Raw genomic sequence first — 25182 nt, forward strand, 5'->3', positions numbered from 1 at the left:
CCAGACAACTCTGCTGGGCCGGTCACTTGTCACGTATGGAGGACACGCGAATGCCCAAAGTGCATGGTGGTCTACGGAGAGCTATGCCAAGGCAAGTGTGACGGAGGAGCTCCACGAAATGCTTCAAAGACCAATTCAAGCGTCAGCTCAGCGCAGCCAACTGATCCCGGAGAAGGGAAACCCTTGCCAGAGATGGTCGGCGGGCAGTGACAAAGAAAGGGGCCAAGGCCTTTGAAAACACCAAGCTGCAGAGCATCGGAATAAACGTAGGAAGGCATCGACTGCCCAGAGCCCTACCACCCAAGCATTCCCATGCCAGAGAGGTTTCAGAGCGTGCCGCTCTAGGATTGGATTAACTCCATAGTCACGGTCACCTGAAGGCGTGGCAGCAACTTCCGTCCCATCGGTCCTCGGATTCGAGGAACCAGCTGTTCGCTCGTCGATCAGCGCCCAAACAGGGCGCCCACGTATTCTCTTGCACGTCACACACGCGTAAATCTGCGTCGCTCGTAAACACGATTTCCAAAACTGAATAGTACGATATTTAAATTAAATCACACAATACCAGCAGGGTTAGATCGCGCCAGGCATAGTGGGAACCACATGGCGCAACAAGATCGTGCCCATGGGAACGAAGTTGGACCGTTTGTGGATGCATGGCAAAAATCGTTGCGCACGAGCTCATTAATTAATATTTTCTGATCCCCATAGGGTTTTTACAATAAGACATGCCATAATTTAGGAGGGATCATAGAGACATTTCTATAAATCCCGAATTTGGGACCGCAAAAGTTTGCAGTTCCGGGTATTTCTTTCACAGGAAGCCCCACCTGCGGTAATATTTTGGATAGAGGCGGGCGGCTACATTCAGAGCTGAGCGCATAGTTTTACATGTACTACCATTTTGGCTTGTGGGGGGGTACCTTCGGGGAGACGCGAATAAAAAAATCGCGTGGCTAATTGGGATAATAACATACACGGGAAGTGAATTTCTGGTCTTAATCTTGAATTTCCAGTGAAAAAACAGAGGCCAGCCTCTCCCTGAGAGTCAACAGGCGGCGCTATTTCGGTCTGATTTTCACTATTTTCTGTATGTGGGCGCGTATTTGGTGTAGTGCAACCTGTGGGGGTAGAGTCCACTAATTCAAGCTCAATAAAGACGCGCCTCCAAGAGTTTGCAACGCGTTGACCAATCACAATGCGTGAAATCTAGCTGTCGACTCAATGCGCATTTGGAAAGGGTCGACAGATTTTGCACATTGTGATTGGCCAACGCGTTGCAAACTCTTGGAGGCGCTCTATTGTGAATCGCCCGTATTGAAAACAGTGTAATTATCAGCACTGTTCAGGGCCCAACAACATGCATACCTACATCCCTGAGATTTCTGAAACATAAATTAAACTTATGTCTGGTTCCTAATATTTCAATATCTTGTATTCCCACAAAACAACCTCCCCCCCGAAAAGTGATCTTTCCGAAGTCTGATTGCAGCCATTTTTCAAGTGGCAACCCTCAAATTTCTCGGGCACTTAGGACCATTTTTTAAAAAGTTTTTAGCCATTCTGCTCTCATATAAAAGCTCAAAGACCCAGGGAGTTGATCCTGGCAACGATTTACACAATCTCACCATTTTCGGGGCCAAACAATCTCCTTTTCAAAAGATACTGCAGGGGGCACTTTTTATGCTTTTAACCAGCAATTCTGCACCCAAAAACGACGGTTGCTTTTCCTAAATATCGCCCTCTTATGGCCAGATGGCGCCACTGAAATAGTCTGGTGTCGCGTTCATGCGTGAATACAACGTATTCATTAGTGGTACAAAGTCGGGCTTTGGGAATATATCGGGGATTCTACCAGACTGGTGGCAGTGCTATAGAAACGGGACGCTATCTAGAAGTTTTTGGAGCACTTGAGTAAAGAAATTCTGAGTAACTTTCACAAATTCTTAACCCTTCTTTGATAGAAGAAGTACTTGAATCTGCTTTACTTTGTTCATAGAGGTAATCTGTCTCCCTGTTGTATTTGATCTGCCAAAAAAAGAGAACTGCTCACTAAATTTTCAGCCGATCATGTTCAATGATGTTGATTCTTAACTTATCATGTTTAGCAACATGTTTACTTATTAAGTTAGGCCTAATTGTTATTCAGTTTGCATGTTGTTAACAGGTCACATTATCTGTAGCTGGCAGTGTAGAGAATTACCATGATTAATATGTAGACCTACATGTAGCTAGCTAGGTCATGTACATGTAGGTAGGGCCTCTAGGCGTGGCCTAGGCCTTCGTGTGTGTTGTGCGCATTTGGTCATCATGGTCAGTCATTATTGCGTGATTGCCTTGCGTTACCAGTTGACCCTGTATGAAATCTCCCAGTTTACCTTCCTTTTTGAAACCATCTTCCTCAACCAAGAATTGGAAAGAAAAACTAAAAGCAGGAGGTGAAATTGTTGATAGATCATCCTACATACTTGTAAGTTGTAGGCAATAAAATTAAAGTTACCATGGTTATATACAACAAGACCGAATGATTGTGAAGAGATCAAGCAATCGTAATTTTGTAAAATTTGTGTTCTTATTTCCACGACTTAAATGCGGACTTCAATATAAATTTCAAACATTTTGAAATCGTAAATATTAAATACGCCTAGAAGAGCCTACAGCATGCTGAGAAAGACAAATTTTAATCACATTTTGAAAAAAATGAACAGCGCCTCACTCACTGTATGTCCCTATTCTGTCTTGAGATCAACTGATCATGCCAAACACAGGCCTATGTAGTATGTATTCTTCATGTACAGTATGTATTATGAAAAAGAATGGTTATCATGGTTATAAATGACAGTAATTTAAATTAACGAATTTGAGCAAGTGTCTTAGTTTAAGCAAATAGTTCACTGGTAAAAAAAAAATCAATATAAAATAAGAAATCTGATTTGGAACTCAGCCTGAAGCCCTTAATAAAAGAATTAAATGTTGAGGGATAAAATACATGGTTTTTAATCAATCCTGGCCTGATTTACAGACCGAGTATGAGCACAATGTCATAAAGCAAGTCTGAGTAGACAGACTTCACTGCCTTGATGGCTCGGAGCGTTGCATGGCGACGTACTGTCAGTGACGCTGCCTCCTGGCATCAGGACCAGGCCCTGTCGGCAACCATCTACATCCTGCGGGAGACGGGCCCCACGGGATTTCTGCTGAAAGAAGAAGGCGAGGCCAAGAAAGTGAAGGTGAATTGAAGGACCCCCCCGGAAAAAAGGGTTGTGCCCAAGTCTTGTGTCCCGCGCTGGGTCAAAGTCTCTGCTTGTTGCAAATTCCTTGCATGATTGGTCAATCTGACGACTGGTTCATTACCCTGAGCTATCGGTCGATCCTGTAGCCATGTCTCATCTAGTAAAAACAATTTGGGAAAGACATTTTTACCAGTTCAAAATTTAAAAGCCCCCATTTTTACCTAAGCTATAACAGTGGTGAAGCAGTCTTCACATTTCCTTCCAATATTGTGGATGAAAAAGAAATATGGCCTCAAGATTTTCCATGACACAGGACAGGCATTAACCTTAACTGAGAGGGGACTGGCAGATACATGTATTTCAAGCATACTAGATGAAACCCTGCTCCATAGGATACATGTATCTACGATTTCGTTTCCACTTTTACGGTTCTACAGACATTAATACTACATGGCCACATCAGTTTTTTCCAAGAATTCTAAGTTGTCAAGTCACTGTAAATACTCTGGCTGCGTTGGATGAATGTTTGCATTTGGAATACAGGTTGCATGTTCAAATGCAACTCACAAAAAGACAAGAAGAACTACATGTAAGACAAAAAGGAAGTCTCTGGGAGCGCTACCTTTTGTAAATTTTTGTTCCGTAATAAAAAAGATGTGGCACAAAACTCGGTAAAGGGGACCAGTAAATTATCCTCACGTTCACAGTTTTCCATTTTGCCATGTTTTGGGCACTCCACAACCTGTTCTTGTGCATCAGCTTGGAGGCCATCGTTGAATTGAGAGCAGGGACTGATTTCTGTTTGTCAATAAAATCAGTGACCAACTGAATGCCAAAACCGACAGGCAAATTATTCGTTCCGTCCAAGATTGTCTGCAGGAGTGAATAACAAGTTCGATTCTTCATGAAACTGCACCCTGCGTGCTTATTCACACCTGTCAGACGTGTTTGGGCATTGAAACAATAGCAGAAATTTCATAACCTTTGGGGAAGCACTGCTAACGTGACTGGCCCCATTCTGACGGTGTTTCGTGTCGCGTAGGCTCTGTGCCATTTTCTGGACTAGTGAAGTTAACAAGAAACACTGCCGTACATTTTTTGCAGGGCCTAAGTTGAATGAGGCAAACCGGAATATCTGCTCGTGTTAGAACCTGACATTGGGCCATTTTTTATTGTGCATACAATGCATGAGTGGGCTGCTGTAAACTTCTTGGTGTTCTCTTTCCCGAGGTCTTTCTGGGCGACCCTCACAGCTGCACCTGTAGCGTGTTTCAAAAGGAGAGAGATCTCTGCAAGCACATATGCTGGTAAGATTGAAGATGATGTGAAAACATTGTGTTGCACTGTTGGTATCTTTCATAAGTTGATTCCATGCTGAGGGGGGAAAAATATGCAGGGGAAACAAATGGAGCCAGGATTGCTCAAATAATGGAGAAAGGAAATTTACACCCAGTTGTTACTTAACAGCCGCTCAGCATGTAGAGGGTTTGCAAGGCTTCCATCTTGCAGGTCAGTACTTTCGTTCCACAGGGTATGCACAAAGCATGTATCCCTGTGGAGCAAAAGAACTGCCGGGCAAGATGGCTACCACACCATCGTATTTTATAGATTGTGCTGTTTTCGTGTTGTTTATTAAGGTTTATAGTCTCGTGCAAATTTACCTTATTAGGAGAGGTACTTGCATGATGTACATGAAGATTCAAGTTTATTCTCCAGTTGAATGACATGTACATATATATATCCTTCTGTTGCATGCATGCATCATATCCTGAGCATGATGCAGTGTAACTTTATGGATTTACTTATTGTGCACTGTTCCTTATTACCTTTGACCTCTTAACTTCATTGCAGTTGCATTCGTTAACTTATGCATAATTCTCTTACCCTCTTCCTGTTCAGGGTGCTGCTCAAAAAATTCAGGGTCCCTAGACAAAATCCAAGTAAGTGGAGGGCACAATAGTGAGTTTTGATATTCCTGCTTTGACAATTCTGGGACAAGGTACCACGTAGATAAATGAGGAATTAAGAATGTCCTAAGAATGTTGGGCTTGCTGATCCAGGGTAATAACAATTGTAAAGGGTTTGTATTTTCAATGAGGTGTGGTGTAAATGTCGGTTGTCAGTTTTGTAAGTGTTTGTTTAACCAGCGATTTAATTTTGGTTTGCTGTAAATCAACAGTTTCCTTCCAGCTGGGTCTCGTTGAGCGTGAAATCAATGAAATACTCCGCGGCATCAACAGCCGGAGCCGGCAAGGGGGTGCAGCACACCGGGAGCGAGCCACATCCAGCCGCAAGGTGGCCCCGGGTGCTGCCCCCTTGTCGGCCGACGGGCGGGAGGTGTTGTCTCAGCGCGAGATCACCGAAGACGACGTTTGCCCCATCTGTCAGGAGGAGCTGTTGAATGCAAGGGAGGCTGTGACTTACTGCAGGTTGGATTGCCTGTTGAATTCCTTGAAGCCGTTTTTGCTGCTGTTGTCCTTGCTTAGAAGTTTTGATCTGCAATGGCAAGAGCGGTGGTGGAGAGTTTTTGTCCCTGGTGGTAATCCACTCGCTCTAAATGCCTCCAACCGTGGTATACTGTTTCAGAAAAGGCTGGATTAACTCCACTATTGAGAGTGAAAAAATATCGGTAATGCCCAACCGCTCAGTCTTTTGTGCTGAGCACGGTCTTTTGTTATAAGGCCCAACTCCCGGCTCCCCATATAAAGCCTATGTACTAGAAAACGGGTCGCCCGGCAGGGGGTGATTAAACATTCTACTTTGACACTGCCCTGTTGTCACTTGCATTCCCTTATTATAATGGTTGTTGGTACATGTATATCTAGGTATGGCTGCGCCAAGAGCATCCACATCAAGTGCATGAAGGTGTGGGCGGAGCATCAGCGCTCGGTGGGGGAGACTTTGATCCGCTGCCCCCTGTGCCGTGAGGACTTCGGCCAGCTGGAGCAGCTGCAAGCCGAGTACCGCAACGCCTCGCTGCAGCGCACCCGGGCTGAGAGACTGGACGTGCATACGGGCATCTGCTGCCAACATTGTAACAAGTCCCCCGTCCAGGGGAAATGCTACAGGTGAATAACACACAACGCAGTAACCACTCGCTAACAACAGTGTTTGGCCGAAAGGTTTAATTTTCTGCAGTAGACAAGATGTAGTGTCCAACTTCCAATATACAGCCAAACTCCACAAATACTGTTTTTCAGCACTCTGGGACATGCCCACGTACTGAGATTTACAACCACAACAGGTCAAATTCAAGGTCAACATACAGTGTGCCTCTGCATGCTTCTACCAAACAAATGGAAAATTAGTATGCATAAACATCACCCAGAGGCGATTCTGAGTGTACATGGTGGTTTAAAACGTGAGCCCTGCCTATGTATGCAGATGGCCTAATTTTGTTTACACATCCTTTGGTGCGATGTGCTTATAAAGAGAAGAGCCCATTACACACTGGTCTAAAACCACAGAGATGGCAGTTTATATGATGAGCTAATGATGTGAGATCAGAAGACCATACTCAACTTGAAATAAAAGTACATGTATAATAACTATTTCAGTACGGGACAGTGAGGTAACTATTCTTGGGTCCACTTTGGACGGCGAATGCAAATTCACAGAAATTTATTGGCAGCAAAAGTGCGCCCTGAGTGTGACTGGGTTATTCCACATATAAATGTCAGAATGTAAGCTGCCTCAATCCTCATCCTCCCCCTACCACCAGGACCCCACCCCTACCACCTGAACCCCACCCCTACCACCAAGACCCGCCCCTACCACCTGAACCCCACCCTACCACCAAGACCCGCCCCTACCACCTGAACCCCACCCTACCACCAAGACCCCACCCCTACCACCTGAACCCAACCCTACCACCAAGACCCGCCCCTACCACCTGAACCCCACCCTACCACCAAGACCCACCCCTACCACCTGAACCCCACCCTACCACCAAGACCCGCCCCTACCACCTGAACCCACCCTACCACCAAGACCCCACCCCTACCACCTGAACCCCACCCTACCACCAAGACCCGCCCCTACCACCCGAACCCCACCCTACCACCCCCACCCCTCCCCCTACCATCTAAACCCCAACCTACCATCCAAACTACGGTACACCCTTTCCACCCAAACCTCACCCTTACCACCAACACCCCACCCCTACCACCCCAACTCTATCCCTGCCACCCCAAATTCATCAAATCTCATTTGAACGCACAAATTTTTATGCATACAACATTTGAAATTTTTCATTGATATCTAGCATCGAATTCAATCAGCTTTTCCTTCTCTTTGCAGATGCACAGAGTGTTTTGACTACTGTCTGTGCCATGCCTGCTTCCTAACCAACATTCACAGTGAACATTCCTTCAAATTCCGACAGGCAAGTGTGACAGGAGAACCACTTGTCCAGAATATTTTTTTACGTTTCAATATGGACACACATGGACTATGGTTGCTTTCATGTCTTTAAATTGTAAACAGTGTGATACATGTATATGCAAGCGTTTGTGACCATTTGGGCATCTTATGTCTGATGGAAATAGAGTTGAGGATTCTTTGAAAAAGCTGCAATGAGTCAAGTCTGAAACACGCAATCTTCCTTGGCGGGATTCAAATCCGGGTCACTTAGGTGAAAGCCAAGAAATGTACCACTGTGTCAACTTGACTTAATATACAGGTGTGTCTGGTCAGGTCCTGTACGGTCTGGTGGGTGGTAAGCAGTGTTTTGCCCATTGTGGGTGTGGTCTTGATTTCGGTGTGGTTTTTGCCCTATTCCCCCATGCCACATCAGGTATATTCGGCTGTCATTTGACTGAATTATGTGGGGTCCACATCGTCCTTAATTCCAAAAATGTACCTCATTCCTAATTTACTTCATTGCAGTTGTCTATTATTATTTTATCCATGAGTCAATCGTGTGACAGAAACTTGTGGGTGCAATGTACGTAGCCTCTTTCCAGTTAGCCTGTCATTGGTTCACATCACCTTTGGCGTTGGTTGGTTTGGATACAGAAGATGAATCAGCGCTGGCGCCCTGCCCAGCGCGGGTCTGGCTCGGCCTTACCTCAGGCTGTGCTGGACGACCTACTGGCCAGGGAGATATCCGAGGGAGACTATGACCTCTTACTGCAGCTGGACAGGTGAGCACTAATGGCCGGCTGCTGCGTCTACAGTTAGTAGCACCTGTCGCCTAGTCCTGTCGGTCTCTGAAGAATGAAGTATTTGGATGTTTGAAACAAACTGCCGTTAACTGAATTATTTGAAACTTGCCAAGTGCATTTTAAACAAGTGTTAGTTGCAGTTTCCTTCTGCACTGGACAAAAGTTATACATAGAGTGCTTGTAAAAATTGCATACAGCAATTGATGTTAAAGACTACAGATCGTTAGTAGTGGGTGCCTGCTGTGTCAGTATCGGTGACAGGTGTTCTTGCTGGTTATTAACCAAGGAAAGTTGAGAAATTGTTCGTATGGTGTAATCACCACTTTTACCATAGAATAGCCATGACTTGATCCTTTATGATTATTCTTTGGTCAAGTTTCTTCTTTCAGTGAACACTAATCTTGACAGTTTTCAGTCCTTCACCTGATTGAGGATGGCTAAGTTGAACATAACTGGTTTGGAGAAAAACTTTTGTCTCTTTAAAAGTGACAGAGTACAATCAACTCACCTCAGCTTTGTTAGAAACCCTTAGCATTTTACAATAGAGTAAAATCTTTATTCATTGGGTTGGCAAACAGGTCAATCTGCTAAGTCTTCCCCAAGCCTTTGCCTCTGTGTATGCACACCCAATTCTCTAATTCTATACATGCACATAGTATTAGCTGATATAGCTTGCCTTTGTCAAAAAGTTGCAATTTTGGCTAAAAATAATACATGTACTGGTGGCAAGCATGTGGAAGTGGTTTTTCAACTCTGCAATCAAATCTTAACATTTGGGCATGTGCAGTTCTGACTCCCCTATTCTGATCTCAAGGGAGTTGGTCAAAAACATTGGGAGCGATTTTTGGATCAAGATTTGAAAGTTTGGTTTCTTGTTGCCTGTGTCAGCCAAACGGCCAACCAGCCCAGCAACATCCCGGAGAAGGTGATCAAGGGTTTCCCCACAGAGACGGTGCGGCAGGGCAGCGTGCTGCTCCACCCCGGGGTGCAGTGCAGGGTGTGTCTGCGGGGCTACAGCGTAGGGCAGGTGCTGAGACGCCTACCATGTAGGCACAAGGTGAGGCCCCTGAACTCTACAGTGGTGCCAAGCCAGATTCAACTTCATTGGGGTGCTAAGCAAATAGACAAACATTGGCTTGGCAAATTTACCAGATGAGCAAAAGCCAGCAGTAAATCACCCAAAATAAATATAAAAACCCATGCCATTTCAGCTGGTAACCTACGTTTGCTTTACAGCAAATACTTTCTTTGTTAAGCAAACATCTGTGCTTACCTTCATGGAATTGGCTCATTGTGATCAATGCATCAACAGGAGATGGCACTGACCAACTATTACTGAGCACGCCGGTGTTAGGGACGCTTCATGTGTATGTTTTGTGCATGCGGGTACGTGAAATATGGACATTTAATATTTGTCGGGATAGTCACAAATCTACCGTACCTGTGCATCGGCATTTACCTTGCATGTACCTCAACATCTACCAATGAAAGCTCACTTGCCCATGCACTGTGGGTAAGGCAGGATTTCAGCTTCCACGTAAGCAAGTATATAAATGTATCTAGAATGCATGAGCTGATTTAATTGGTCAAGTTTTGACATGGGCACAAAAGCCTCTTTAAAAGTGTACAAAGATACATGTATTTTGTGACAGAATCGCATAGCTTTTGATGGCTAGACTGATCCTGATGTCCACAAGGGCGTTTTCACTCTTGGAATCCTGACATCGTGCTCATTTATGAGCATTCTTGATGCTCTTGCTGAAACGTTCATTGTCCTGTTTTGTCTCAAGTTCCACACCTCCTGCATCGATCCCTGGCTCCTCCACCAGCACCCGACTTGCCCCGTGGATGGCAGTCTCGTCTGGAGCCCGGGCAATGATGAGCCATCCACCTTGGCCAATCAGAATCAGCAGAGCAAACAGCCGGCCAATGGGAGTGTAGGCACTGAGGAAGCTTTGGACATTCCCGGGATTGGGGTGACATCCGTGAGGCTTGGAAGGTAGGTTAGCAGTGTTGCTAAACTTTGCTCGTTTCCATTGCCAAATAATTAAAACCTATCACAGAAAAGTCTAGATCAACACCTGTTATTTTTTAATGGAGTGGTGTTTTTTTTTACAAACCCTTTCTTAGATCTGGTGATGCCGTTTCTAAGGGGCGTCTTCGAGGCAGGCCCAGAATTGTTGAGAGAGCCCCAAGTGAGGATGTGGAGGGACTGGCTGCAGATTTTGCCCTGACGGGGCTGGGGATCGCATCACATGGCCGACCCCAGAGGTCAGACGTCACAGGTCATTTTTCACACTGAGTCTGACCAAACTGCCAAGTTGATAACTACATATACGTGTAGTTGGTATACGTGTAGTTGGATACCCTCGGATCCCTGATTTTCAGTGTGGTTTAATATCACTTCACAGCTTAGTTATCATCTGCCTCAAAAGCTGATTGGGTTTTTTGTCACTGGGGGAATGAGACATCCACAGACAAAATGTATTTGACCGAAAAAAGGGCCCACATGAAATGGTCACACAGGCTACATGTGCTTCTGAATGCATGAAGAATTTTTTTGAGCAGACACAAATCGAAATTCTGGAAGTATGAAAGATCAGACACCGGAGTGCGGGAATGGCATTCTTAAGGGCAAAACTTTGGATAATATAATCGTAATTTAACACTTTATTTTAACGGCTAGAGATCAGCCAAATTCGAGAGAGATGACAAGGCTACAGCCGAGAAGAAATGGCAGTCCAAGAGCATACGTGGACTTTGACATTGGAGGAGATGGGGTGACAGACCCGGCAATCAATATGGACGCCATTAATGCAATTGCGAGTGCCAACAATGACAGCGGGTTGTCCCAGGACCTGCCCTTCGAGAAGCAATCTGGTGAGTTGCGGCAAGGGCATGTGAATGGTCAGCCAGCTCAACCAGAGAATTGGGCGTACAATTCTTCCTCGAGGTCCGTTCACCATTCGCAGATTGAGCAAGACACTGCCGGTGGAAATAGCCAGGTGCCAGTTCCACCACGACTTGAAACCCTGATTCTCCCGGGTGCTACCACGTCAACAAAGAAAACCAGACAGCAACCCCTACGGGGTGCAGCCTCGACCGGGAGACCACCCCTCCCCACCCAGCCCCTGGTGGACCTTTCCACTGCTCCATCCATTCCCCTCCGGAGGGAGAGTGCCATGGCCCCCATAGGAAACAGCCGACAGCAGAGTACCAGTGCACCAAGCCCGGGCCAGCGGACTGTTCCATTGGAGGCGGAGGGGTCACCAGGCCGCAGACCTCCATTGCCAACAGGTGAGCAAAATGATTGCCAGCTATTTGTGACAAATATTGTGGTGGAGTTCATCAAAAGCAGGCCCAAGAGTATCGTTTAGCCGCTTGAATAACTGATTTGTGTACCCATTCCTATAATTTAGAACCTGTCTTTGACTTCAACAGTCAGGTGTTCAGGCTATTTCAAAATGCATCATTGGTATACATGTACATATCATTTTGTCAAGTTCCCTGACTTGCAAATACTTTCTCCCACCTCTTTGTAATGTTGCTCAGGGGGCTCCCCCGGATCAGTCAGAGACCGTGGACGGCAGCCAGTCAGGAATGTCCGGTCAACGCCTCCTAGGAGAGCCCGAAGCATCAGTGCGGAGCGCAGCAGATCGCGGGAGAGGCTCCTCCCACCAAACGTCGACAAACAACAGGTGACTTCAGCAAAAGACAAGAAGAACCCAAGAAAAAAATGTCCCTTTGTCCAAACATCTAGCACGGATAAGGAGAATTTTACTTTCAGAGAAGGCACTTTCGTAGTTATTATACCATCGTTCGTTCAGAAATGAACTCAGAAAATCTCTTCTGCTTGCAGGTTTTGGAGGACCTCTTCCTGGGGTTGTCACCTGGTGGCCAGCGCGTTCCCTTGGCCAACAGTTCTGGGCAAGTCAAAGGCCACAGGTCATCGCCACTGAGGTCAAGGGTAGGCCAGTTCCACGGTGGAGCTCAGGTTAAGAGAGACGAGCAGCTCAGTGAGGGAATTTCAGGCAGTGGACTGAGCTCGCAAGTGCAGTAATATTGGCCATTATGAGGCCATCTTGGTCTGGTGCCCTGTGACGAGTGTGATGAATTCAATGGAGAAGTGACAGACCGGAATGGGGCCAGCCTGTGTGGGTAGTAAGTATAGAAAGTTTCTGCGATGCAGAAAGTGTACATGTACAATGTACTTTGCTTCCAAGGAATTTGTGATAATCTTCAGGTCCCCAAGATTGGGTCATAGGTTAACAAAAATTAAGAGTCAACCTTGGTGGCCATAGATGTAATGTCTCTTGATGTGGTAATTTAGGGATGACTCAGTTTAATGAGTGTAATTTGATGTAGACTGGAGTTATGCAATGCACATTCTGTTTTGTGCACAAAGAATTCATCAAGGAGTATTATACAAGTATTTCTTCCAATTTCTTCCTTGTGTTTTTGAAATATTGGTTCGAAGAGAAATAAAATTACACAATTTACATGTATATAACTGTTAAATGCCAAGCTGGTGATTTCTGGATGTTTTGCTCTCTGCATTTCAACACAATTATTAAACCACACAATAATACAAATTTGCAAGTTTTCAAGTACAGCTTGTCAACTGTTTATTAGAGACTATCCATACACCCTAACTTGTCCTTTCACACATTAAATACAATTTTAGGGTTGTCCGTTTTATTTTTAACATACGATAAAAGTTTATGATTGATGGCGATTTCATGTGAAACACATAAAATGGAAGTACATGTAGTACCCTGTCCCACTGTGCACAGGAGCAGTATGACTTCATCATCACCATGATCAGAGCCAGACTACACGTAGGCCACAACTGCATGTACATGTATATACTTACTTCCAACTTGTCTGTGCACTTCAGTTTTTCTGCACTGTGGCAAAAAATTACTGAAAATTCTCCTTGCATCTCGTAACTTTGTTGGATCTCACACCTAAAGTTTCCTGTACTCTGAACAGTACGTGTAATCACAAAATACAGTACTAACGCAACACAAAAATGACAGTTTCCAAAACAAAAACTGGAACTTTACAACACCAAACAAAAAAGTAAAGAAAAGTTATATCAGCCAGGGAAACAAAACAATAGGGATTAGGCTCCGCAGTGTTATGATGGGCTTCAGTTTAATCGAAATATTAATGAAAGGTCACGTAATTTGCACAGCAATAAAAATCTTATTCCTTGCACAGAAGAACAATTTTTTATGATTCCCAAAGAAAGAAAAAATATGCCCCCCTTTTCATTCTAACACTTTCGACTGCTGATTCCTAATGATTTTCTGCATTTTCTTTGGCCACCTTAGAACCAAGTTGTTTCAGAACAACTGGTATGGCCGATTGCATTTTCAATCCTAGCTGATGATCTCCCTAGACTAGTCAGCAATTAATGACCAGCCTGTCAGGGTGATTACATCGTAGTTTGGTTCCCTGACCACAAGATTCTATTTAAAAGAAACATGGGGTCTGACAGCAGCCAGTGTCAAATGACCCAAGACGGGACCTTTCAGAGAGTCATAAATTCCATGGATTTTTCAAAACACATTTGCATTAATTTTGGGAAACATTACTTATTGTTCATGAATATCTGGCACGTATGTATACAAAGTGCTTTTCTTTTCAGCTTTCAGAAGTTCTTGATATTTATGTTTATCGACTGATGCTTACAAAGCTTTAATCAGCAAACTTTTAAAACAAACAGACATGCAGGCTTGCATCTAAAAATAGCTGCGCTTCCCCCCAGACGTCCATGTTGTATTTTATTGGTCATGCCTGCCTGACCAACAATTCACAGACACCAAGGAAATGTCAAGTAGGTGAACCAGACTACAGAGCATAACTGGTTGGAAATCCTGTGCTACCCGTCTGGTGTTCCAGATTACAGAATTGTGGTGACATCCTTTCACCCATTTCGGTACAGGTGAAACCTGACAAATGTTTGTGCCTCGACCATGATTCATTCCAAGATTATATCCAATGGAAACCGTACAACAGACTTTCCCCAAAAGTGCAGACATTGTGACCAGGCCACGACAGCTGACTACAGCAGTTACGTTTCAACTCACTTGCTCAGAACCTGTATACATGTACATGTACTTTGCATTAAAAAAACCCCAGTTTGGCAATCTCTTTATCTTTCACCAGCCCAATGAGGGTTTTACCGGGCCCAATATTATTTCATTCAAGACTGACTCCTCAATACCATTAGCATGGAGTGTTATGATACGTGTACTCGTATCTGACTTTCATGTACTTGACTACAACTTCAATACTGTAGCACTCACACTCATGGGAGTGAACGTGATGAGTCTGCTTGGAAGTTGGGCCAGGAAGGGTGTGAATTTACCCCAAGTCATCACCCCCAAATTTTAAAATGTAAAAAAAAACTGTAGGGAACAGGCCAACTTAATGGCTGACATTTTTGGGGGGTTTTTGTTTTTCAAATGCAGAGATTTTACTAGTCCTTGTTGCCATGACAACGGGAAGCGTTTCTAGTAGAGCGTTTCCGCATTGCTGTTCCGTGGCTTCTTAATCTTCTCTTTGTTTTTCATGATGAGATCGTAGAGAGACAGCTGTGCAATGAGAAATGAAGGATAATTTACGATTCAAGCATCGGCCTTTTCATGAACACACTAGGGGGCCCTTAATGTAAAGATCACACTTACAAAAGTGAATGGTCAGTTAGAGCAGGACTTACATATGTGTTCCTGAGTTCGGCACATGTAAGCCTCAGATTGAGGAACTCCTTTTCATCAATCTCAAACACGCTCCGCCTGTAGTCCTCCTAAAAACACAATAAAAATGTTGCCTTGCCGTTATCCAATGAATAACATAGACCACATAACCCCAGACTGGGTGGTTTTGTAAGTTATGAGAAGAACCTGTGAAATGACCACAGCTGCAGAAGCATTCTCAAAAGTACAATACAAATTATCTACCCAGGGATATCTGCTGTTTTATGCAATGGGCAGACTGTTGTGATGTTGCCTTATTTCAAACCTCATTCTCTCATCTTAAGACTTGAAGCGATGAAGTGTTCAAGGTGTTAGCACAGCCAACTGGAAAAAAGTGCTAAAATTTCTTTTTATTTTTCATTACACCTCTTATGAACAAATGATGCATCTATCCCAATAATTCTAAAAAATGGGCCTTTTTCTGGAAAATGTAAAAAAGAGATCAAACTGGAAAACTGCATCAATATTCTGTCTCACCAAGACATGTATATTAAGTTTCTTCATTTTTGCTTTAATGAGGAAATGTTTTTTTCAGTGGCTGAAGGTCCCCTCATTTCATCTTGTGGTTGACTGTATGTTTGCATACTTTGAATTTGCCTGGCACAATTCAGCACATGAATGCTCCCCCAGACAGGATTGCCACAAAATAAGAGAAAATGTAGACTGTGGGATAAAAATTAGGGCTGTGCACAGGTGCATTTGCAATTAAGGAGAGAACTTACGACGTGTGGATACTTGGCCACTTTACTGATCAGCTTCGCCCGAGTGATAAAGTACCGGGAGATCTGGTCCAGATAGGCCCCCGTCTCACTCTCCACTTGCCTCAGCTCTGCTAACGTGTCCTCCTAGAGGGGCAAACAAATTGCAGGGCAGGACGACAGCATGGTCAGTGAACAGATCTACTCAAAATAACTATCGGCTCTCAGTTCTGTGCCTGGAACCCCAGAAAACAGTGCAACATGGAAATGAAATGGGCTGCTTGCATCGCTAACCCCTGGTATGAAAGAGACATGGCTTACAAGATTGCTCTTGTACAACCACTGCCCATGCTCACAGCCAAAACATTCGTACACATTAAAATAAAAATTAGGCATATGAATACATACAGCAGCACAGGCACTCAGGTTGCTATCAACATGTGTTTAAGCCTTCGTGAGACCAATACTTTCTAGGGCTACACAGTCCAGCCAATTTTAAGGAAATTTGAAGAGTTCAGGTTTTGCAATGCTCTACCCAGTTTGGAATGTATGTAAAGTATTTCAAATGTAGCCTTTGTAAATTGAAGTCAAAACTTAACACACTGTTGCTGCGATTACTAAGACCATTTAATTATCAGGATTCTTCTGCTCAAATCGTGAATGCGACATTTCCTCGCTGAAAATACTGAGAAAACTTTGCTAACTGGCCTACCATCATAAATCAAACAATATATATTACAAAAGAAAAGAATATCGACAACAGCAAAATGTCAAAAAATCTGGCAAATTTCGGTAATGAAATGACTCTTAACCACTTCCTGCCAGGGAGCCAGCTTTCGGGGCACATAGGCTTTATATCAGAAACTGGGGAGCCAGAAACCAGACAAAAGAGCTAGGCCTTATAACAAAAGACTGTACTCAAAACAAAAGACCAAGCTGCTGGGAATTGCTAACATTTTTTGGGTGTTAATAGAGAAGGAAATCCGTCATTGTTTTGAAAGATTATACCACTGTTTATGGCATTCAATGCGAGCAGATTACCACCGGGGACAAAAGTGCTCCCATGATGAGCAATACCGCTGCACACTAATCTCGCCCCTATTGATAAGACGACAGCTGCTCACTGTGCCATTCGGGAACAAAAGAAACTTATTTAACACCACACAATCTGGGCTCTTTTTACCAGGCAGCAGGACTGGCTGAAATACTTGGGCATCAATAGAGGGATTTCACATTAGCGCCGTCTGCGCATATCTGCATCGAAACCGAGGCTCTCTGTGTTGAACTTCGCCGCGCGCGCCCGTGTGATGCCACCTCAGTTTAAACCACACCCACTGCACAAGATACACGACCATCGCTGGTACGTTAGTTCGCGGTCAATTTTCGTTATTTTTTCTTTTGATTTTACGTGTCGAGTCATCCTGAAAGACTCTTCCACAAAAATGTGCAGCCTAAAAAGTCTGAATTTAACATACCTTCATGTATTTTGTGTCTTGACTCCTTACTTTCAATGGTCTGATTGTATTAAGAATTGAAGCTGACACATACAGCCTCGTTTTCAAACACGGAAATGCGCAGATCGATGCTAAAAGCATTGTATTGGGATCCATCTATAGATGTTGTCTGGTAGATTAGAGTAGCCACCAGACAGTCATTTGTGTTGGTGTAAACAACCCATAAATGAAGTTATGATTTTTTGAAGAATTTTGAAAATGGAAAATCTTGAAAATCTCCCAGTTTTACGTCATGCAACTTCAAATTACTCTCGGCAGGAAATGGTTAATATTGATATTCCTTCCTGCGATGACATCACACTTTTGTTCATGACTATTGAAATTTGTACTTAACACCAAAATGAATGCTCCAAGGTACCGGTACCCTTTAAATGAAAGAACCAAAATTTGAAATGACTGTTCATGGACAGAAATCTACATTTGAAGGATTTCATTTTCAGAGTTGCATTAGCTGTATCCTGTCTTGTGCTGGGGTTACTCCACATACATTACATGTACATTTATTGCATGAGTTGCACAAGAAGTCATTCAGCATTTCAAGAGAGTTATGCAATTTTATACATACGTGTAATTCAACTGTCCACCAATACTGTATTCGAGTCCATCACAAGTCCCTGTAAGTCATTTTGTCTCAAGCCAATTCACAAGCTACATGTATTCAAATGAGCTGTGACAAAAGCATTCTTCTGTCATTGTTTACCCTGTTACTTATGACAGGCCTTGTGAAGGGACTTGTGACTGGACTTGTGAAAGGACTTGTGATGGGCTTGAATACAACACTGCTGTCCACAGGAAAGCCATGAATGCAACTCACCTGGATGGAGACGCCAAAGTTGTTACCGTCTTCGATTCGGGGGATGAGGAGCTGGATCCACATTTTCAGTGTGTTGATGTGGTCAATCATGAGACACACCCGGGGCTTGAGGATGTTGATGATGTCCACCAGGTGCTTGTTGCACGGCGCCAGTCCGTCGGGCAGCGCCAACACCCGGGACCCTGGGGGTATTGAACAATCACAGGAGGGGAGTTTTAAGCAAGTCAAATTGGCGCGGTGGTTCTTTCCTCACCTTTTGCCTCTGTGACTCGGGTTTCAGTTTGAAACCAGGTCCATGTGGAAGGTTTTATCCAGAATATTCCTCTGGGTTCTTCCACCCACCCCTAAAACTGTGACTGCTTCTCACTGCTCTTGACAGCTTTCTTCAGGGTTGCAAATTACAGTGCCCAAAACATTACCAAGGAATCCCTGGTTTCATCACCAGAAATGTTTATTTTTTAATTAATAATAAAAATGCCTCCGATGGGATGTTCCATCTGGTGCATCAGACGCCTATCCAGATCAAGATACATGAATACAGATCCCCTGAGTGATATACATGAACTGTTACTACCCCTGCTCATCATGCCCATGGAGCATTTCTCAGAATCTCAGCTACACAAAGATTGTACAGCTCTGTGCTGGTATTTCCAGACAAGCAGCTTCATTTTTATGCACTCACAAACATTTCACACCCTCTGAGACATACCTTTGGGGGTACCACACGTGCCACACTTCCACTGCCATGCCTAATTTGGACAACTGATTACAAAGATGGACATCAAAGATGTACAAACCTTGTACTGATTTCATGTCTAGTTCCCCGTCTTCTTCTACTTTCCTCTTTTTTCTCTCTGGCATCTGTAAGGCGAACGAAAAGATTAGGAGCATCAAATTTACAAATTCGTTTTACAACAGCTGCTATAGGTGACTTCAAGAACCATTCTGTCATTTGAATGCACCTAGGTTGGTCCAAAAGGGATCCCCTTGTTCCAATTTGTAAAGCCATCTTTTCTACGATGAAACAATTTACAAAGACTAGAATGTTAAAATTCTTGTGGGTTTCCCCATTCAAATGTTCAACAGCAAAATAAAAACTACTGAAATCCAACAATGTTTTTGAGGGCAAAACTTCTGTTAAGTGTGGGACATAGCGTGCATGAATTTTGGACTTGCCCATAAAAGTTCAAGGCACCACTTCATAATCCCTACTTTGGATCTTATGGTAAAAACATAACATATATGGCAAAACATGAACTTTTCCTCATCAAAATGCTTGTACCACACCCGAGATCAATTGACTACTGGCACATACATGTGCAATCAGAACCCTGAGCAATGGGGGAAGACTTTGGTACCAGGAAGGCTTTCATGAAAACTGAAATGACAAATTGTCCAATCAGATCCTAGATTCAACAAAACCAAAAAGACAAATTGCATCTCATAGACCCTTGAATAGCCAAGCTAAAGAAACAGATCAGCGTTTCAGAGTGGGTTTGCGGGTCTTACGTCACTATTGATGACAACCAGTGGCTCTGGTACAGGGATGTTCAGTTTGCTGTGGACCTCCGGCATTCTACTTCTGGACAGCATTTCGGACTGCAAACAACAATGGAATAAAACTAATTAAGGGTATTAACCACTGCACGCTGGAGACCATTAACCCTTACCCTCTTGAATTCTCCCAAATCCTCTGCGTGGTTATGGAAGATAAAGGAAGAATGGCTAAAAAGGGTGGCTGACTGCAAAAGATGTCAAAGTTGTAAATACTTTACATGTGTGAAATTCTCCATAGGGCTCCAGGAGACCATTTGCACTGACTCAACACAATAACAGGAATTGCCGGGAAGACTTTGAAGGATTGAGGCAGTGGAAACCCCTCAAAGTAGCCTATTTAAGAAATAGTGGAGGATTTTGAAGGAATGAAGTAAAATGCAAATTTTTTACACAGGTACTGGTGATTGGAGGATTTTGAAGGATTGCAGATGGTGCCTAGCATCTGTTACACATTTTTATGATCTCGATGGGAAGCAATGATGGCGTATCGCTGGATTCGTTTGACGTACCTGGTGCAGCTCATTCAGCTCAACAATCTTCTGCGGGAAAACGGTGTGAACCAGACTCTCAGCCTGAACACAAAGATAAAGGGCCAATTAATGTGAAAACTCGCTCAACACTTTTGCAACAGTTATCGGAAATGACCGATAATCTGACAAAGATTTACAAATATCTGACTTGGGAAACACATCTCACCTCCTCAAGAAGTCTATTCTTGAAATCTTCAACCTGTGCATGGTGACAGAAAGGGGAATCAAACATAAATGTACTGTGAAACCTTTCATAACTGAAGACCATTGGCGTGATTTCTTTGAAAACATTTGCACAATACCCTGTACATGTGGGTGTGTAAATCCAAGCAAATACGCTGAATTCTTGTGTTTTTGATTCTGAAAACGTTGCTGCTGAACTGGTCTAGATATTCTTTTGCTTTGGTACATGTTGCTGTTTTGCACGCCAACGACAATGCATGATTACACATCAACCCCAACAATGGCGTGTATGCAGAGCGCGCAGGACTCTGATGCATCACTTGTACAAGTTCGGGCAACAGCTATTTCTTAACCACTGAACGATTTTACTTGGTGTCATATATGCAAAAAGTACACACACAAATGCCAGGCAAAATTCACTAATGTTGAAATGACAACGACATGTACATGTGAAACAGTCTTTGAGCTTCCGTCTGTCAAAGCTCCGCTGCACAGCGCATGCAGATGTACCCAGACAAAAGGGTATTTTTACAGAGTACCTGTGTATGCACTTTTTCTTGTGTGGAAAGGTGCCCTGCTAAATGTACAGTGTGCTTTATACTTGTACAAGCGAGTCTGTACATACTGTACATGTACGTAACGATACAAAATCATTGTACACCACACAGCTGTTTACTTTTTACCACTTTTTATAAGCTTTATGTAAACAAATCAAAGGTAAATTTGCTGACTGCGATTCTTGACCGTGAGAAACGGGCACTTTAATTTCAAGAAAAAAGTACCTGTCCATCGGGCACTTTGTCCCAGGAAATCAGACAACCATTAATGTCAAGACCTGGACGGTACCACAATTTGAACTTGTGCCACTTGTGTCCTGACTGGGCCAGCACTGTGCACTAACGCTGCACAGCCATGCCTTTACTTGATCATGAAAGGTGAATTCAATAATGATATCGTATTGGTTGAATGGCAGCTGCATGACAAAATAATAATGTGGGACCAGTTCACAGCAAATGTAATGTACACTTTGCTGTGAAAACGACTGTAATGCAACAAAATGATATCTACCAGTGCCACCTCACATGGTGTTATGGAAGCTATTCAAAATTGGACCATCACGCCTACCAGCAGGTCACACTCATCAAATACGAGTGGAAAGCATTCCATATATGGAAGCCTTTTGGACACCCTGTCATGCCTGTGCAAAAACCCTACCAAAAATGAAACTGGTCTGAAAAATTTTAAGATTTTCAAGTGAACAGGCCTAGCCATGCCTGGGCCTACTCAATATTTTAACAACTACATTTGACTTTTTAGGATATTTTGTTGCTTGCAAGTTCCAGATGGCTAATAGTAGGCTTAATACTTTTACAATGTTTTATAGGTCCCTGCAGGAATAAATTAGCAGCATCCATCAATAATGAAATGGTTTCCCACCAAGTTTTCCCCTCTTTCATTTCTTGTTTTTTACATGATGCATGACGTTTAACCTGATTTCCCAAATCTCCTTCATTGTAAAATACCCATTAAATTAAATTAGCACAATAGCAGGTTTTCCTTACAAAAATGCTTTCGTATTTACGACACTCAAAATGTTGTGGTCATCATCATTCTCATTGTTAGTGTGATCATGGAGGTGATCCAATGCAATATGCAACTTCATCTTGCTAGCACCAACAGTAACAAGCATGACTAGGTCTAGTAGAAGGCCCTAGCAAGCTAGGCCTACATCCTGCAAATTTTTTTGTAATGTACATGTATGTAGAATGCCTAGTGAGTCATGTGAGTAGAAGTTAGAACTTCTGGTTCCAAGTTTTCATTTCATCCACAATGATCCAATTCAAACCCACCTTTCCTAAATCTGTGTCAGACATGTCTTACGAGATGGTAATGGTAATAACCGATGGAAGAGTGACTGTTTCTTCCCAATTTAAAATAAAAGACTGGCAAAAATCAGAGTCACGTTTGCAAATTGCTAGCATGTGTGGTTTCAGTCTAAAACCCTGTTTGTTGAACTGGGAGTCGACCAAGGTTTCTCTTCAGGAACCAGACTAAAGTGTTTGGAAATGCAAAACCCGCGAATAACTACCTACCAGTAGAGGGCGTTTGTCGAATCAATACGCTGTAAAAATATCCTGACGGCCAAACCCGGCCGCAAGTTGAGTAGCTGAAAAAAAAATGGTATTGAACTGTTTCCTGAAATTTTAACTTCTAGGTCTCAAAATTACTCACAGTTTGCCATTCATCCAGTGAATTGCCATGATAAAGTTAGGAAATTTCTGAAGAGTCGCAAATGCGTCAGCCCAGTCGCCAGCTTCAGGCATCGGAGGCCACGTAGGGGGCCATGTACATGTACATGTAACATATTAACATATTATTCATGCTTATGTTTTTACTGCTTTTATGGGGGTCCAGCTTCTTGCCAAGGGTCCGCCCCCCCCCCTTTGCGACGGGGCCGCCATGCGTGGATGCCATGCCATGAATTTTCATTTAGGCCTACCAGAAAGCCTGAATTTAGCCGCCGGACACAGGTTAAGTTCAATACCAGGATTTTGAACATCTCTCTTATCAGTAACTTTATTGAAAATGACAGATTTTGTTACTCATAGGTGCAAAATCACAATGCTGAATAATTACTTTCGCTTGACTGAACATCATATATTGTGTAGAAGTCCACAATGTTCATGATTGTTTGATGATGTAATACATAATGTATAACTTCACATTATAGATAATTATGGATCATGAACCAGTTACTTTTGTTTACGTAAGCTGCATGCTCTCTTGGTAAGTGGCATCTTTCCTCCTTCCTCGTTTAAATGGTTGGGCACGATCTAATCACCTTATTTTTTTTCCAATTCCATTGTGGGTCCTTTAATTTTCGAAGGTTTCGAAGACGTCAGAAGTATAGATACTCTTTTAAAAGGGATACAGTCGATCATTTCAACCCGCAGATTTTCGACGTGGGCAAGACTAGCTTATTAACCTGACAAGTCACAGTAGGCCTACACCATACGAACATTTCTTCCACCTTTTTTAATCTATCCATGGTGCCGTTGAGCCTCTTAAAGCTATAGTTCAGTTGCTGAGATGGGTATTTGGATATGTTCAAGTGCCTGCTTGTTACCCCAACCGATAAGGGGGCGTCCATAAAGTACGTGCGCATGAAGGGGGAGGTGGTTGGTGTTGTTGCGTACACCATGCTTAAAGGGGGAGGGTTCAAGCCAGTGCGTACCGCACACAAACCGAGAACTTGCCTGTAATGAATCCTCTTTATATCAACACACTTTCTCATAAAAATAAATACCAGAATCAGCTTTTTAACGTCGAAAACCACTCAAACACATGCCTCTGCCGTCCACCCACACCTCCCGTGCCAACACTCCTTGATTTATAGTAAACCACAACATCACTCATCATCAGTGACACAAAAAAGACCAGCAGCGTCTTTTGGAATGCGTATGCGTACAGGGGGAGGGGGGGTCTGAAAAGTCGCCAATTCGTGCGTACGTATACTTTATGGACAGGCCCTAAGATCCATTTTACATCATATATTCAGTCAAGTAAAATGATACAAGAAATCCACTCAAACAGACGGTGAAGTGATACAAGTCTCACAAGATTGCCTTGGCAGCGTAAAAACGAGAAGTTCCCCTGCATTTTCAGTCAAATTGGCGTCTGGCATGGTGGTCTCCCATTCGTATGTGGGCGCTGCATGATAGGTACGGCGCCACCAATGACTTCTACATACAACAGCGCACACACAGTTGCTGTCAGTTCTGTGACCACACCCGCAACGCTCTGACGTCATTACACTGGTAATGCCTGCATATCGACTTAAGCCACCAGCACCCATTTTACCGTGCCGAAGACAAAAGTATCGTTTTGGCGCGCTTGTCATTGTAACTATTAAGGGAACGAACGAATTCATTCAACAATGGTGAGCAAGCCTCTGTACCACCTTGTATTCGGCACGTTTAGATGGCCGCCAGTGGCTTCAATTATCTTCGGATACTAGTTAGGGCATTATGGGTTCAAATTGCTTTAATAATAATCCATGCCGCTATGCTGGTCTCCCCCTTGTATTGGTGCAGTTTCAGAGAGTAACCACTGGACCCAGTGTAAGAGATCTAAGAAATGTATTCCATAGGCCTACGTTGGGACAATCAGAACCTGATTGTGCACATTTACAGTTTTAAAACAAGAACGCAGACAACCGTCATTATTATATAAGATGAAGTTCTACTCGGCCTCTGAAAAATGTTTGTGCACTAAAGGTGGCGAGACAGCTAGCTCCTGCGGCGCCAAATATGCTCTGCGTGCGTGGAAAATGTGGAGACTGTCTTTAGGGGGTCAGGGATTTGGGTCCTTTTTCTCTCTCTGTGTGTGTTCTTTTATAAAGGCGGGCGATACCTTTCGTCGATTTCTGGTAACTGCGTTTTCCCCCAACGGGAACGGCTGTCGTGCGGCTGTTACGTTGATCGCCTGTCTGCCCTTATGTTGCAACAATCACTTGATACTTGGTCATTACCAACAAATTGAGTATTGGCTGATATTACCCCTTCATTCAAGAAAGGTTCTCCATCAAACTCAGCAAACTATGATGGGCCTATCTCCTTGACATCAACTTGTTGAAGTCACTGGAGCACATTGAAGACAGTCATCTCATGGAACATCTTGAACATTGTTCAATTCTTGTTGAAAATCACACGTTTGCCGCAAGG

At 43.5% G+C, this 25182-nt stretch overlaps 2 protein-coding genes across 4 annotated transcripts; one reads left to right on the forward strand and one right to left on the reverse strand.

The window, feature by feature from the left end:
- The first annotated feature begins 1279 nt into the window (after positions 1 to 1279).
- Positions 1280 to 19302, forward strand: LOC110973496 (E3 ubiquitin-protein ligase Zswim2-like). Of its 3 annotated transcripts, XR_015428218.1 has the most exons (15): positions 1280 to 2001; positions 3023 to 3230; positions 4464 to 4540; positions 5133 to 5173; positions 5413 to 5662; positions 6059 to 6301; positions 7533 to 7617; positions 8250 to 8377; positions 9287 to 9455; positions 10189 to 10397; positions 10529 to 10669; positions 11085 to 11695; positions 11951 to 12096; positions 12258 to 12559; positions 18092 to 19302. XR_015428218.1 is itself a non-coding variant. In XM_022224357.2 (14 exons), the coding sequence occupies exons 2-14, from the start codon at positions 3081 to 3083 to the stop codon at positions 12456 to 12458; spliced, it is 2451 nt and encodes an 816-aa protein (XP_022080049.2). In that variant the 5' UTR covers positions 1280 to 2001; positions 3023 to 3080; the 3' UTR covers positions 12459 to 12908. The 3 variants fall into 3 exon arrangements, 2 of the variants coding, with proteins under 2 accessions (XP_022080049.2, XP_022080050.2); XM_022224357.2 differs by lacking the exon at positions 18092 to 19302 and having other exon boundaries at positions 12258 to 12908; XM_022224358.2 differs by lacking the exon at positions 18092 to 19302 and having other exon boundaries at positions 1280 to 1929; positions 12258 to 12908.
- On the reverse strand, positions 12999 to 22473 carry psme3 (proteasome activator subunit 3). The gene is made up of 9 exons (XM_022224359.2): positions 22309 to 22473; positions 20442 to 20474; positions 20255 to 20317; positions 19698 to 19787; positions 18986 to 19049; positions 18189 to 18370; positions 15885 to 16007; positions 15126 to 15212; positions 12999 to 15000 (listed from the first exon to the last, which is right to left on the reverse strand). The coding sequence occupies exons 1-9, from the start codon at positions 22330 to 22332 to the stop codon at positions 14920 to 14922; spliced, it is 747 nt and encodes a 248-aa protein (XP_022080051.1). The 5' UTR covers positions 22333 to 22473; the 3' UTR covers positions 12999 to 14919.
- Between the last annotated feature and the right edge of the window lie 2709 nt (positions 22474 to 25182).

The sequence above is a fragment of the Acanthaster planci genome, linkage group LG17 (assembly GCF_054643075.1).
Source record: "Acanthaster planci isolate LZ-2023a linkage group LG17, COTS_SCS, whole genome shotgun sequence".
NCBI classification, from domain to species: domain Eukaryota; kingdom Metazoa; phylum Echinodermata; class Asteroidea; order Valvatida; family Acanthasteridae; genus Acanthaster; species Acanthaster planci.